Source organism: Drosophila biarmipes, chromosome X (assembly GCF_025231255.1).
Source record: "Drosophila biarmipes strain raj3 chromosome X, RU_DBia_V1.1, whole genome shotgun sequence".
In the NCBI taxonomy this organism is placed as follows: domain Eukaryota; kingdom Metazoa; phylum Arthropoda; class Insecta; order Diptera; family Drosophilidae; genus Drosophila; species Drosophila biarmipes.
In genome coordinates, this window is record NC_066611.1 from 11,475,057 (window position 1) to 11,490,692 (window position 15,636).

The window sequence follows — 15,636 nt, forward strand, 5'->3', positions numbered from 1 at the left end:
CCCTCGTTCCGCACTTCCACTTACCCACTTACCGGTTTTTCCACTTTTCGCATTGAATACAGCTCGGGTTTCCATCAATCATAATAAATTAGTCAACCACAATCGTTTAATTGTTCGTAAAATTAACGCTTTCTACAAACACACATTGGCGCGTTCTTACACATTGCATAACAAAAATTGTTCACTCCTCACTACACAGTTAAAATAATTTAAACAACACAAACAAATACGAGCGTGAATATGGAGCAAAAGATACAAGGACCTCATATCAATCAATTACAAATTCAAACTCCGGCTCGACAAATCGATTTCAGTACTTGGGGCAGTAGAGTATAAGTATACAGATAGATTATGCGTAGGTACATATGGATAGGCCTAATTATACGAGGGGGCTACTACATAAAGTACGAGTGCGGGGGTGACCAAAGTTAAGATTTAGGCGAACTACGAGTAACTCAAAACCTCCCTTAAACAATTAATATGTACAGTTATTAACACAAAACTAAACGTTGGACGTTCGGTAATTAATGCTGCCCTCCGGTGCCTCCTTTGGCTTCCGCCGAGATGTCCCTGGATATCCACATCTATCTCACGGAAATGCCGTTGATGGTGATGACGTTGTTGGCCACCGGTTCCGGCTCGTAGACCTCGTCGTTGGTGCGCATCTCGTAGGGAGCGTCGTAGAACTGCTCGTTTGGTATTTGATCGTAAATGTTTTCTGCAGAGAAATCAATGGTTCCATATTAGTTATAGACTAAACAGTGTTGTTAATAAAAAATAAAATATAAAAAAATGTATAATTTTGATATTCTTTAAAAAAAAATGTAATAACAATATTATTTTATGATATATTTAACATTATCTAGTATCAAACAAATGGAAAATCATTTATTATGATCATAAATTTTTCATTTTGTCGTTACTCAATACTATTTTGAATTACAATTTTTGATAATGTTATTGATTTTAAATTTTCTATAGGTCAAATAGGTCTACCACTTTTTACAAAATCATTTTAAATTAATAGTAATAAAAAAAGTCATATTTTAAGTCTAAAAGTATGCAATAGAAGTTCACCGAATTCATTCCCAAAGAAAATGTTCCAATATTTACTGCCTACTTTTAGACACCTACATTTTTACATTAAAAAATTTGTAAAATATCAGTTAGAAACTCTTAATATTATTTCTTTCTTTCTAGAAAAGAATTAGAAATAAAATATGTTCTTTACTCACCCGACCGATTGTTGTTCAGTCTTTCCCCGCCATTGGTGGCATCTGGACTGCCGCCGGGACCGCTCCGTCCGCCCGCTCCTCCGTGGAACGTGTTGAACGTCGCCGAGGGATTGTTGTCCATGTGCATCCGGTTGTTGGCCTCCAGCGTGGAATACGACATCACGGCCGCATTCCGCTCGTCCTTCGTCTCCGCCGCCTGCACATTTTCCGTGTTCTTTACGGGTCTCGCCTTGTTGCGATAGAGGAAAATAAGGCCAAAGATCACCAGGAGGGCCACGATCACAGTGGCGCCGATTCCCACGCCCGTGCCCAGTTCCGAGGTCTCGTGACCCTCCGCGGTGGCCAGTTCGCAGCGCGGCTGCTTTCCGCTCCAGGCGCCGTCCTCGGTGCACTTGCGCAGATACTGCCCGATCCGGTTGTAGTTGGGGATGCAGTGGTACTCGGCGGATCCGCCGTACAAAGTCGAATCGTTGACCACGATCACCCGGCCGTTCTCAATTGCCAGAGGGCGTCCGCAGTCGACAGCTAAATGAAACAGAGATTGGAGTTAGAATAGTCTGGGAATGCGATTTATGTTGAATTGGCACTAAATCACTTATAAAGATGTCTAAAAGTAGGCAACAAAATAGTTTGGCATCGAAATCGCCATGTTTTTATTCCGAAACAAGAAATTTTTCACTGCATACTTTTGAGATCATTTATAAGTGATTTCAAAATCGTAGCGATTTCTTTGTAAAATTTTATTTTTAATATTCAAAATAATATTTAAAAGACCTTTAAAACTGTCTAAAAGTATGTAACAATATATTTTGAGCTTTGTTCTGCTCTTAATTAAACTGCATACTTTTGAGCTGATTATAGTTGATTTAAGAGACTGAATATGAATATTATTATTGAAATATTATAAATTCCGAAAAAAGAGGTTTACTTACGCCTGCAGGTGGGACTCTTCCCCGCCCATTTGCCGTTCTTCTGGCAGACGCGTGTGTCATTGCCCATCATAATTCTACCCTTGGCGCACTTGAAGGTGGCCACCGATCCCACGGCCCGGGGACCGGCCTCCACGATGAGGTTCTCGCTGATATTGGGCGTATCGCAGACGACTTCCACGCACTCCGGAGCCTCGTGGCTCCAGTTGCCGTGCTCCGTGCACAGGCGGCGTGAGACCCCGTTCAACTTGAAGTTCACATTGCACTCGTAGAGAACAGCGGCTCCATAGTAAGTGGCATTTGTGGCCAGGACCACCTTGCCGTTGTTGATGTTCTCCGGTGCCCCACATTCGACATCTAAAAAGAAGAGGAATAATAAATAGTAAATATTTATAAATATTTATTCAAATGTATAATGGAAGAATCATTTATTAAAGTCCGATGATTTGAAAACAGTTATACAGGTGTCCTAAAGTATGCAATGAAAAATGTACTTATTTTCACTCTGAGAAATATATGGTTGCATACTTTGAGACACATTTAAAGAGTTAAAGAAAGACTCCTTTAACTTTTTCAAATATTTTTAAAATGCTTTAAATTAAAAGCGATTCCAATACTCACAGACACACTCCGGTATAGATCCGCTCCATTGACCACTGTCCGTGCAGGTGGCCAGGGCCTCTCCGACCATCTTGTAGCCCCGTTCGCATCGGTACTTGGCCAGGGCGCCAATTCTGAAAGGTAGTTCGCAAGGAAATATAGTAATGGCTATAAGGAAAGCTGGGAAGTCTATTAATTACTTATAGGTCTGGGTATTCTGTGTGGACTCGGAGGTGCGGATGAGGGTGCGTCCGTACATGCGATCGTTTCCAGTAACTGAGAGCAGACTGTGGGCAGCCAGCTTGGGTTCGGGACAGCGAATTTCTGTGTAAGAGCATATTAGATGATAAACCATTTACAAGGGGCATATCTTCATAGGTTCACCTTCGCACTTGGGCGAGCTATCGCTCCAGACCGCCGATTCCAGGCACGTGCGCTTCAAGACCCCACTGAGCTTGTGGGACTGGGCACAGCTGAAGACCACCTCCGATCCCACGTAGGTGCTGTTGGTCACGTACTTGTGGGTGCCATACGGGATGGGCAGGATCTGACCGCAATCGATGTCTATTTGGGGGGAAAACATTTAATAACTAATCAGGTAACACGCCTTGAGTGGGGATAAGTGACTTATAAGCAGTACACTATAGTTGTACTCTTCATTCTCATGGCACTCTTTATGAGTTATTATAGTATTATTTGGGGTATTATTATTTCTGATAATAAAGATCACCCTATGATCCAACTCACATTCGCAATATGGCGCATCGGCACTCCATTCCCCGCTGTCCAGGCACTCGAGAACCGGGGTTCCATGCATAATGTGTCCGGGATCGCAGTTGTACTGGATCTTCGAGTGGACATTGTAGTCGTAGCCGATGACGAAGGATCCGGATGGCACGGGTGGCGTTTCGCAGGTGACCAGCTCGCAGACCGGAGCCTCGCCCGACCACTTGCCATCCCGGGTGCAATAGAGCTCCGACTGCCCGTCCAGCCAGTAATCCTCGTCGCACTCGTACTTCACCACCGAATTCACGGTGGTGGTGCCGTTCACAAGGATCGAGATACCTCGATTTGGTCGCACTGGAGCTCCACAGTCCACGAATCTGCATGAAGGCGTCTTGCTCGACCACTCTCCTCCTAAGCCACAGGAGATGATCTGGTGGGGATGTGACATCATCATGTTGTATTAGGATCATTAAAAACGATATGCACCACTTACCGCCTCGCCAACCAGCACGTATCCCGGCTCGCACACATAGGTGGCCGTGGATCCAGCCCTCTTGTCGTTGAATCGCACATTTCCCCCGGTGATTGGCTGGGGATCTGGACACCAGTCCACCAGGCACTCCGGCTGCTTGCCACTCCATCCCTCGACGGCACAGGTGCGGTTCTCGTTCCCGATCAGCGTGTAGTTCTCGTGGCAGCTGTAGGTGGCCACCACGCCGAAGCTCGTCCGCTCCTCGGACATGTGGATGGATCCAAACTTCAGCTCCGGCAGACTGCCGCAGTCCACGTCTAGGAAAGAGTTAAGATATTTTGAAAATTATTAGGGAATAATCACAAGCATTAGTAATATCAAGACTAGAGGTTAAGCGAAAAAATTGTATATTGCCGAAGAATAATTTAGTTTGATCTTTAATTTAAAAGTGGGTTAACAAAAATGTTAGTAATAAAATATTTATCCTTTTTATTGTAGTTTTATTCAAAATAAACAAGTATTTTCCGTTTTTTAAAAACCGATTTCTCAATGTCATGTGAACTTTTGACGATAGGTTAAGTTCATGTTCTAGTTAAATATGTTTGTCGACAAAACACTAACAGTAACCTCCTCTTCTTTTTCAGATTTATTATATGGACTCTCTGATAACAGACTCTGATAAAAATATTCTTTCGGAAAAATGTAACCTCAAGTTAAGTTAACCTTTAACATGACATTGAGAAATCGGTCCTAAATTAGGTTAAAGGCATATTCATATGGAACCTCCCTCTAAATAGCGTGATAACAGACTCTTATAAGAATAGTCGTTCCGAAAAATATAACCTCAAGTTAACTAAACCCTTAACCCTTAACATGACATTGAGAAATCGGTCATAAATTAGGTAAAGGGCATTATAGGCAACGTTATATGTAGGCATGGAATAAAATGTAGTTAGGCCCAAACTAATTATGATATTCAAGAAATCATAAAATGCAAAATACAAAACTGCCCCGTAGTACGTGATTTTAGACGTAACCCAATGCCTAACCATGAGGTGATTTATCATTTCACCAAGCTTCGAACAATAACATTGTAACGTAACATCGCTTACACTTGCAGGTCGGCGCGGAGCCGCTCCAAGTGCCGTCGAGGCGGCACTCCCGTTCCGTCTGACCGAGCAGCGAGTGGCCCTTGGGACACGTGTATTGGATCTTCTCGCCCAGAGTGAACTTTTTGCCCATGACAGTGGTGTTTTGCTGGGCATCCGGCGAGCCGCAAGACAATGGAGCTGCCGGAAGAAAACAGAGGGACACGATGGTAATTTACTGGCACTGGATGACACCGACCGGCCCTGTCGATGGGAAGACCTACAGTGCTGACAGATGAAGTGCAGGTAGTCCAGGTTGCAGCCCACGTCGTTCCACAGCCAGTTGCGGCCTCCGTCCAAGACGACGCAGTTCTGCTCGCCGTTGTAGTTGTTCGGCTGGTCCTTGCCCCAGGTCGGCTTCTGCACCACATCCCCTGGAATAGGACAAAGGAAAATGAAATTAAAGTTAAATACGGAAATTAATTATAAAAAAGTAATTGCAAACAAATATACAACCGATGGCTTTTTAAAACCTATAAATTTTATTAAAATATTTAATCCAAATTTTATGAATCTTCATAAAACACACTTCCATCATTATTGTATAATTGTAAAAATAGTAATAATAAAACAACTAAAAGGTGAAAAATACTATAATAGAGAAGCGAATTATAGAATTTTTAAACAATCATCTTGCACATTTATAAAAAATCATATTAAATCCAAATACTTCATTTTCAATTTGAATAAGATTTTTAGGATTTACTTCGTTTACATTTAAAGTTATTTTTAAATTTGGAAATTGAATGCTTAGCAATTATAGTTAGTTCAGGAGTTTAAAGCTTGAATTAGAGATGAAATTATATTTTTCTTGACTTTATAAGTCCTTAATGTATTATTTTATATTTTTTTAAATACTTGAATTAAAAATCATGCACTTTTTTTTGAACTCACATAAAAACTTTTGGGTTAAATTGAATAACTAAATGGTGAAGTGGAATTTTATGTTCGACCATTTTATATTAGTTCTACTTTTAAATAGTAACCCAAAAACAAAATCCATTTTCTTTGAAGCCTTTTAGTGGTTTTTCTTTTGAATTTGAAATTTTAACACCATTTTCTACCTTAACGCAAAGATAAAGCCTTGTTTAGAGCTTACAAATTGTAATCATAATTTTGTAAGGTAATTCTAATAATTTCCTGATTAACAAAGCAATTTCTATCAGTGTACTATTGGCAAACAAAATCCTTTCCCTAAAATAAATTCAGTAGTTTTAATGGTAGCTTTAAAATATTAAAAAACAAAAACAATTACTATCGTTAATCATAAAACTACTGCTATCAAGTGAATGGTTCGTTTGGGAATTTTGATAATACATTTTCCATACAGAAGGTCTCATGACTTACCATTAACCCACTTCCAGGTGCGCGAGGTGATGCCGGGCTCCTTTTGGGCGCCAATCCAGACGAGCTGCGGCTTCAGCTCGGTCTTCCGGCGCTCCAGCTCCGACAAGATGTATTGGCTGGTGGCGCCCCGAAAGTCGTGTACCAAGTCGCCACCTGCAATTAAGGCGGTATTTATCGGTGTTATCCAGTGGCCACATGTCCACATAGCTGCCGAGCTGCAGAGCTGGAGACGGATCCCCAGCGAACCGGACAACTAGCTCACCTGTCTGCTTGCAAATGGCCTGCGCCTTGTCGAAGCTTTCTCCTTTTGTGATATGAAAGTCGTAGCAGATTTTCGAGAATGTCGTCACCACGGTGTCCACTCCGATTTTGGGACTCAGGCAGCGGTCCATGGAGAACTCGTCGTTGGTGAAGGTCTCCACCTCGCAGAGGCTCAGGCTGCCCTCCACGCCCACCAGCTGGATGGCCACGTACTGCCCCACCAGGGGGCGGGCACAGGTGAAGGTCTTGACCACGCCCTCATCCAGGGTGCCGGGATACCAGGCGCACAGGGGGTTCCGCTGCAGGTCCGCACTGCTGTTGCCCACCCGGATCTCCAGGTCCTGGAGCGGCTGGTGGCCGCAGCAGCCGCGCGTCGTGATGCGCACCACGTGCACCGCCTGCGGGGTCAGGAGGTCAACGCGCCACCACGGCGACGGCTCCTTCTGCGTCTCGGAGCACTCCTGGCCATCGGGGTTCTGCGGGGGAAATAATAAATATTTATTTTAATTAATAAGCTTAGTTCTCGAATTTAGCAAGACGTTTAGGGGTTAAAATAAACTCTTTCACTGTTCAAAAAAACCTGATGTTTTTTTTATTTCTATAATACAAATTTTTATAATCTTAAAATTTAAGAAAAATTTGAAACCCAATCTAAAAGTTTTATTTTATTACTTTAAAACTAGTCTGTTTTTTTTCTTTATTGATTTATTATTGGCCCTACATTTGATTTATTTTACCTTATAGGTTTACAAAGTATTAAAACAATGAAAAAATACTTTAAAAATGTATAAAAAATCAAGCAAAAATTAGGATTTTACCTTTAAATAGCTATATGTCATTGTGGTGTATGGTAAGTTTTGTTTCCAAAATGGGGCATAAAAAACACACAACACAACTACTCATTTGAATGTATAATTTGAAATCGATTAACAAACATTATACACCTTGACCTTTCGATTGCTTAGGAAAAGACAAATTTGGCTATTTGCGAAATGTCAGCAAAATAAACAAAAGCCAACATGGCCAAAAAGTGTTATTTATAAATCAATTCCAAATGACTAATGTGTTAATAATAAGTAGATTTGTAATAGATCAACAAAAAAGTGCTTGAAACTGTGGCAAAAAAAAGTACACCAGAAGAAAAAGCTATTAAGTATTTAATCCAAAAATAGCACTATAACCTACTGCTACTTAAAAAGTGATTTCAAATACTTATGAAGGTGTCAAAAAGTATGCAGGACAAAATAAATCCAACGAAATTCCCTTTCAAAATATATTGAAGCATACTTTCAGGCACTTTTATCAGGGATTTAAAAACTCTCGATTAAAACGAACTGATTCTATGTCAATATACAACGAAAAAAAAAATATATATATAAAAAAAACTAAATTACAAAAAATGAAGCATTTCATTTTTTAAATTTGGGATCTATAGAGGATCGCTAATTAGAAACCCACCTTGTTCCCCGGCTTGCCGTCGTTCGCATAGCTCGCAGGACCGCTGCGGGTGTAGGAGCTCTGGTTGACCGGCTTCCGGTAGGCCACGTTCACCCCGCAGAAGGGCAGGTCCCGCTCCCAGCCCGTCCGGGCGTCACACCTGACCGACGCGGAGCCGAACAGCTCGTAGCCAGCATCGCACTCGTAGTGCGCCTCCGCGATCTGGGAGTCGACGGTGACGGTCCGCACCTTGGCATTCAGCGGCACCGCCGGCGGACCGCAGACTGAAAACAATAAACAAAAGTATAATATAGTGGTGTAGGTATATATAACACGAAAGGCTTAGATCCTAAGCTCGAATATCTGCGCTATGCAACCACACTTAGCGTCTTGCGTTTGACGCAATCGGGTTTATACAAAGAAACTGGAATACTTAAACAACCCCAGCAAACGTTGTTAATCGTTGTACAAGTTTGTCTCAGACTACACTTTTTATAGGCCCCGTGTAATTAACTTTTAGAAGAATGTTTTTCCATACATTGTATTCATATGTCCCCGTCTTCCTTCGCTAAGTATGATATATTATAATATTGTGGTATGATAAACGATGGTATAACATAATATCACGTCATATTATGGTATACTTTATAAGATTGCAGATTTTAAAAGATCTAATATTGTAAAGAATACTATATGATATGATATTATCAACTATATAATATATTATTTCATATCATATTATATTATATCATATCCGATCATATAGGATCGTATCATATTATAAAATATGAAAATATAAATTTATATTGAAAGAGCTAGTATAGTTAGGGATACTTAAGAAATGTATTAAAAGTATTTATTTTAATACTTAAGCACTTGTATACCATTTATATTGCTATTTTTTATTTTTAGAATAGTGTAATACATATTTCCTCAAAATGTTTACTGCGTTGGTAAAACTTTCTTTCTCTTAGAATTCATTTTCATATAAGATCATATGAGATCATATCAAATTATATATGTTATAAAAATACATATAAATACATATATCGAAAGAGCTAGCATAGTCTGGGGTACCTAAGAAATGTAATAGCTTTAGAAGTATTATTTTATTTAAGTATTAAAAGTTTTCTTACTACTTTAATACATAATCACTTGTAAACTCTTTTTATTGCTCTATAAACTTAAAATAGATCAACACATATTTCCTCAAAATGTTTACTAGGTGGGTAAAACTTCCTTTCTCTTGGAACAAATTCTCCTTATAAGTACATATGTATAAAAAAGTTAAGGGGCGGAAAACTACGTGCAAATAATTCTCCAACTCTCTTACAAAACAAGGTGCACAAAAGTATATTTGGAGCACGGAGAGTCGAAAATAAAACCAGTTAAGGTGCCCGAGTTCGGGGCTCGCCCCCCGATTCCTTATATAGTAGGACGCAAAAGATCTTGTTTCTTGCGCCTTTTTCTTTTCTGCGTGGGTATTTTCTTTATCGCTCTCTCACCTTTGTTCTCCAGCGGGTCCCCTGACCCATTCAAGAAAATTGTTAATTTTTAAACGAACAATTTGAGCCCAGAACTTGTGAAAAGTGTGTTTTCCTATTCCCATAATAAATATGCAAAAGCCAAAAAGATTCCAACTTCTCACAATTGTGTTGCCCACTAAATTGGCGAGCACACGGCTTACATGGTTATTTATGCTTTTTGGGACACCAGAAATTGCATTAAGAATAAAGAGGCAATTAGGGGGGGCAGCTGGAACGCTTTTGCAAACATGTTTTTGGCCAAGTTAAAGGGCAAGAGACAAAACGCCGTCAAGTCGCCAAGGAGAACACCGCTTCTCGAGGCGAAACGCGGTTACGAAACGCGGACTCGGGTCTGTGGCCTAGTTATGTGTCTCTTTTCGTAGGAATTTTGGTTTCACACGCCCCTAAAGCGATGCTACCTACCAGGGGAATTGGTCTTCTCGTGTTCCTACTTCCAATCCAATATGTATTTCAGTAAGTTCTATAAGTAAACCCAACTAAATATATTTAAAAACAATTAGATCTTTGAGTTGGCTTCGCCATAAATTTACATACGATCTTTCTTAGATCTTATTTGGCTTTTAAATAAGCCTTAATGGTTTCTTTTGGGCCTGCAGCTGTGCCTGATGTCAGTCGGTTTGGATTTTTGCAAAAAGGAACAGCTGCGCTGGCTGCCTCCATGATGATGCTATGCTTCCCAAGAGCCAGAAAGCCGTTATTGTTATGAGTTTCGGATCGCGTTCATCCGGTTTAACTGGTGTCAATGATCTTCCTACACACCTCCAGCCATCCTCCTCCCTAGGAGGAGGAAGCCACTGGAAGGGCGTGGAACAGGCCTCGGAAATGAGGTAAATACATCTTTGTTTCTAAATGCGAGGCGGGTTTTTTGTGAAGGAACCCCTGGGGAATTTATGGAATTTAATCAGACATACAGTATATCAAAAGCTACGAAAAATGCATTAACATTAGTGAAAATTCTAATAATTTTATTAACATTTTTTAAATATTACCTTAAGAAAATATTTGTAATAATTTGAATACAACTGAATAATTCAAAAGTTTAATATATTGTTTTAATTGCTAGATTTCCCTTATAAAATATAAAGCTAGTATAATAATAATAATCTATAATCTAATAATAATCTATCAAAAATATATATATATGGTTTTATTTGTTTGATTTTTCATAAAAATTAAAAGCCAGTCCCTTTTTATTTATAAAAAATCTTAACTTATTCAAAAAGTCTTTTTTTTTATTACCATTTAAGAGTTTTAAAAGGTTTTAATAAAGAAGAGGAGGATAATATATGTTTTATATTTTTTAATGATAACTTTTAGGAAATGTTCAAGTTAATTCATAATATACCTTCTGCAGACTTTAAAAAATCAATTTTTTTTACAAATTTTCTACAACAGATTTCTGATATTCCAAAGCAAACAAAAATTTTCCACTGTATTTTCACAATATCTTTTGGCTTCGTGATTGATGGTTGACCTTCATGAAACATAAGGCAAGAGGGAATACCCGTTCAAAGACCCCAAAAAGAAATTGATTCGAAGTAAATGGGCGAAAAATGCGCCCATGCAAACACTTTAGATAACGAAATAGGATTATTACTCTATAATATAATGCTGACCCCTCGAGTGGCTGGCGAAAAGGCCTCGTAAATGCCCAAATATGACTCTCAAATAGCAAACACTCTTTGTCGATATGGTGTTTTTGTGCCGGCATTAGAAAGGTGGCCCGGTTGGCCGATGTGACAACATCGAGTGGCGATGATCGCAAGTAACAAATCGCTGGGGAAATTGTAATTTGGCGCACGTAGGAGGGCGCAATACCTCTACCTGGGCAGTAAACCCACCGGCGGTGAAATGTACAAACGCAATCACGTATTGCAAGACTCGCCGCCTCGAAATGAACTTGTGAAACTCTTGAAACAAGAATGTCACAAGCCAAGTGGCTTCCTCGAGACGACGGCTTGTCCAGAGACTCCAGTCGCCGAGCCACTGAACTCGCCACTCTGCCGCACTGAAGCTCCGAAGACTCCGCGGCCCCGGGTCTCGAGACTCTTTCCAACTTTCACTGCTTCACTACAGCTGGCCGGCCGTGGCTTCGCGCCCCTCCCTCCAGGTGACCCAAAAGAGTTAGCCCCATTTGCTCCCTTCGAAACGAAAACAGGCCATCGGGCATTTGTGTTCTCATGCACTGCCACAGACAGGGCTGGGCAGTACTTTCAATGGTGGCTATAAGACCTAATTGGTTGGCTATAGTTGGAGAATTAGCCCAGGAAGGCGGGCTATAATTGGGATTGTTGGTACACCAACAGTATTACAAGAACTATTTTGTTATGCAGAACCCATCATTGACTTTTATTGCCTTGCCTAGGAAAATGCTGTTCAAGGTACCTATACTACAGATCTATAAAATGATGCCTTCATTTCATTTGAGTGTATATGAAATTCATTGAAAGTATTTTGGAATATATATATTTATATACATTGTATATTTTTTAATAATATATGTTTGAACTTTAATTGGAAAGGCCTGCCAAATATTTCAAAGAAAATAAGATAGTGTAATTGGTTTTTTAATAATGTGAATACATGTTGTTGTGATATTTGTAAAACGATTTCTTGTTGTTTTTTGTTTATTAAAAAATGATTTTAAATAATTTAAAATAATAGTATTTTTTCTTAGAAAAAGTCTAAGTTTAGTAGCAATTAAAACATTTAAAACATTTTTAAGTAATATTAATATTTAAATCAAATTTGTAGGCTCAACATTTTGGGCTACTGCACTTCTGGTTAAAAACAAAAAACATTTTAAGGAATATTGAAATTACATTTTTATATACAACTATTCTATAAGAAACTTTAAAGATAATGCTAAGAATACTCTCGACATTGGAGTGCAGATCGATTGGTTGAGATTATAGAAAGCGATTTACAACAATTGTTGTTTAATATTTAAAACATATCCTTTTTTAATATTACAAATATTTCTTTTTTTTAATACTTAAAATATTTCCTCTTTTAATACCTGAAATACATTCATTTTTAATTTTAAAAATATTTCCCTCTTTAATATTTAAAGTATTTCCATTTTCATATCTAGATATTTTTATTTTTCAATATTTAAAATAGTTCCTTTTTGATAATAAAAATATTTGCCTTCCCATCACACCTCCAAGAGCTATTTCTCCTCAAATGGCTAGGCATTTTATGGTTTGTTTGCCTTACCAACAGAGGTCACTCGGGCACAATTGTGGTCTACAAGAAATCATTATGAAGCTGCATCTTGTTCAGCGCAGCAGAGACTTTCCCAAGACCGGAGATTGACTCGAGCTCGGACGAACGTCTCGAGAAATTCTCACAGCGGCGACCCCATTTGGAGGTGATAATTGGAAAATAGAATGCATGAGCGCGTCGTAAAGATACAGATATCGGGGTCAATACTACGGGACGGCCGTTTCGCCGGATTCGATGTGGATGAACTTACTTTGGCAATTTCCAGCTGTGCCCAGAGCCAGCAGCAGCAGCATAATGAGGGCCACTGCATTCGGAGAAGTCATGGCTCTTTTTAAAGCCACCTCACTGCGGTTGCGATGGGATCGAGATTGGGACTCGGATGTGGATGTGGATGTGGATGTGGATATTGTATACAATAAGCTGTGGCAAAACATTGTTTACTGTTGGCAGCTGTTACTTTTCCTGCCGCCGTGTATTTCCGATGCTGCAAAAGTCGATGCTGAAGCTGAAGTTGAAGTTGAAGTTGAGGTTGATTTGCGTTTGCGCTTGCGCTTGATTATAATGCCGTTGGCTGCTGATTAGCTGTTGTTTTTGCTGTGGCATCACCAGCGATTAATTTATGCATACACTTGTCAATTATTTATATTTATATATATTTTTTAAAAACCATACAAACACAGCATACATGAGTGCAGTGCATGTGGCGTGAGCGATCGTGCTGCGTTCATTAAGGTTTCACTTTGCATTCACACTGAATTTCCACTGGCTAATTATGATGATGCCTTGTGTATATATTACTGCACACTGCACCTGGATAATACATTGTAATCATGAATAATCGTGAATATCACAGGTTGTCGGCCATTGACTCGGGCTCCTCCCTCACCTGCGATTCCAAGCGCTTTCCTAAGATCCCATACCATAACTCTTCAAATACATATATCTCTGCGGGTATATAGATAGCCAACTGACCACCACTCGGTTCGATTCAGTTCCATTCGATTGCCTTTCGATTGAAAAAGTAAAAGTAAACTTTCAATGGCTTCCCTTTTCGGGGGCTGTAAGCCACATGGGCATCGAATATTCGAAAGAATAAGCGGACTGCAGACATATAGCTGCGTATGAACGTGTGGATAGATTGAAAACGAAATGAAATCGCCCGAGGGCGAGTATTGATTTGGTGTTGCTTTCAAGGTTGCTTGATTTGTACAAGACCCGCGTTTCCCTACTACCCTGGGCAGAACCCAGTTTAACGGTTTCACTTCGCCCCCGGGCCTTCGGAACTTGAATCTGGAAACTTAAAAATTAAAAACTACAACTTTCGTGAGCGCGTAGGTATTGTATCTTTCACTAATTATCGGCCAGCAGTGTTGATAGCCTCTGGTGGAGAGTTAGGAAAGTTTTGGAGCCAGTGAATCGGGGACTTGACGAGTCGGCTTGGGCACTCTAATTCGATATCAGTGGTGCTAATTTGAGCCGTGTGTGAAAGTACACGGCGAACTAGAAATATTGGGGCACACACTAACACTCGATCGAAAAGTGACTTGTACGATCCGAAACGTTCCCGATTTTATTTGCATATATACTATGTGCGCAGGTACGGATCGTGAACGGCTAAACATTCATATTCGAGCATGATTCAATATGACCGGATTTTAATTTTTTCTCTTCTCTCTTTTTGTCTGCTCTGGGTGGGAGCTGTAAGGCAAGCAAACTCACTCAATCTCTGACCAGTTCACACACATGAAAATAAAAGCCACTAAAACAAAAATATACAAAACAACAAGCCACACAGGAAAAACATTAAACAAAAAAAAAGGAAAAACAGAAAAAGAGCGCGGCTTGGGCTCGAGGTAAGTTCGCACAGAAAATGGGAAAAATGAATGGCTACCTATGAACGTGAACTTATTTCTCGTTTAGGCGACCTGGCTGCATTTGCACGAGTTAACGCTGCCGCTGCTGCAACGGCGAAACAAAAACCGCCGCTTTCCGATCCGAACTCCCAGCACGTCTGCTTGGGATGAAAGTTGGCTTATAACTGGTTTTGCTGTCCCACAGAAGTTCGCAACGAACCGTACTCCACACAGCACACTGGCCACTGCTCACCGAGTGGTATACCACGCCGCGACGAGCCGAGCCGACGCCACCCGAGCCGAGCCGAGCTGCGCGGAGCGGCCACTGCGCATGTGCAGCGGCGAGCGCATGAGCCGACTCACCATCGGAGCCCCGCACTGTGGGGCAAAAAGCAGACACGTCTAAGCTTGTGTTTTAGATCCCAAATAGCTTTGGGTGTATTTCTGTAATAAAAGAAAAATATTACTAAAAAATAGATTTATATCTTATATATCTCTACACCAATCAAATATTATTGTTGTATTTTGACAAACTTTGTAGCATTAGTTAGTCAAATTGTTATTTGAAAAAATGTTCTGCCTGCTAATTAACTGAAGCAATTTTAATCAGTTGCTATTTATATATTGAATTATTTTTACTTACTCATTTTGTGCTTTCACTCATTTTTCATTTTTTAAAATCATTTTTCCAACTGCTATATTTTACTTATCTTAATTATATTAAGCCCTTGATATACCTCGATCATACCTTTTAAAAATGTATTTTCCAAACCTTACTTAACTGGATAATTTCCAGAGCTTCTTAAGCTAGTGCTATTCTGATTTATTTATCTAATTTGTATAAATTTTATTT

At 39.8% G+C, this 15,636-nt stretch overlaps 1 protein-coding gene across 3 annotated transcripts; it reads right to left on the reverse strand.

Annotated features, from left to right (window-relative positions):
- Positions 1-68: 68 nt before the first annotated feature.
- On the reverse strand, positions 69-14,965 carry LOC108025886 (CUB and sushi domain-containing protein 1). 3 transcript variants are annotated; one of them, XM_044093423.2, is made up of 15 exons: positions 14,822-14,965; positions 13,181-13,740; positions 8,177-8,439; positions 6,720-7,194; positions 6,458-6,610; positions 5,335-5,484; positions 5,075-5,251; positions 3,984-4,279; positions 3,512-3,920; positions 3,149-3,328; positions 2,965-3,088; positions 2,786-2,898; positions 2,168-2,521; positions 1,236-1,760; positions 69-718 (listed from the first exon to the last, which is right to left on the reverse strand). In XM_044093423.2, the coding sequence occupies exons 2-15, from the start codon at positions 13,362-13,364 to the stop codon at positions 585-587; spliced, it is 3,537 nt and encodes a 1,178-aa protein (XP_043949358.1). In that variant the 5' UTR covers positions 13,365-13,740; positions 14,822-14,965; the 3' UTR covers positions 69-584. The 3 variants fall into 3 exon arrangements, with proteins under 3 accessions (XP_043949358.1, XP_016952051.1, XP_043949359.1); XM_017096562.3 differs by having other exon boundaries at positions 13,181-13,435; positions 14,822-14,945; XM_044093424.2 differs by lacking the exon at positions 14,822-14,965 and adding an exon at positions 13,817-14,733.
- Positions 14,966-15,636: the final 671 nt, after the last annotated feature.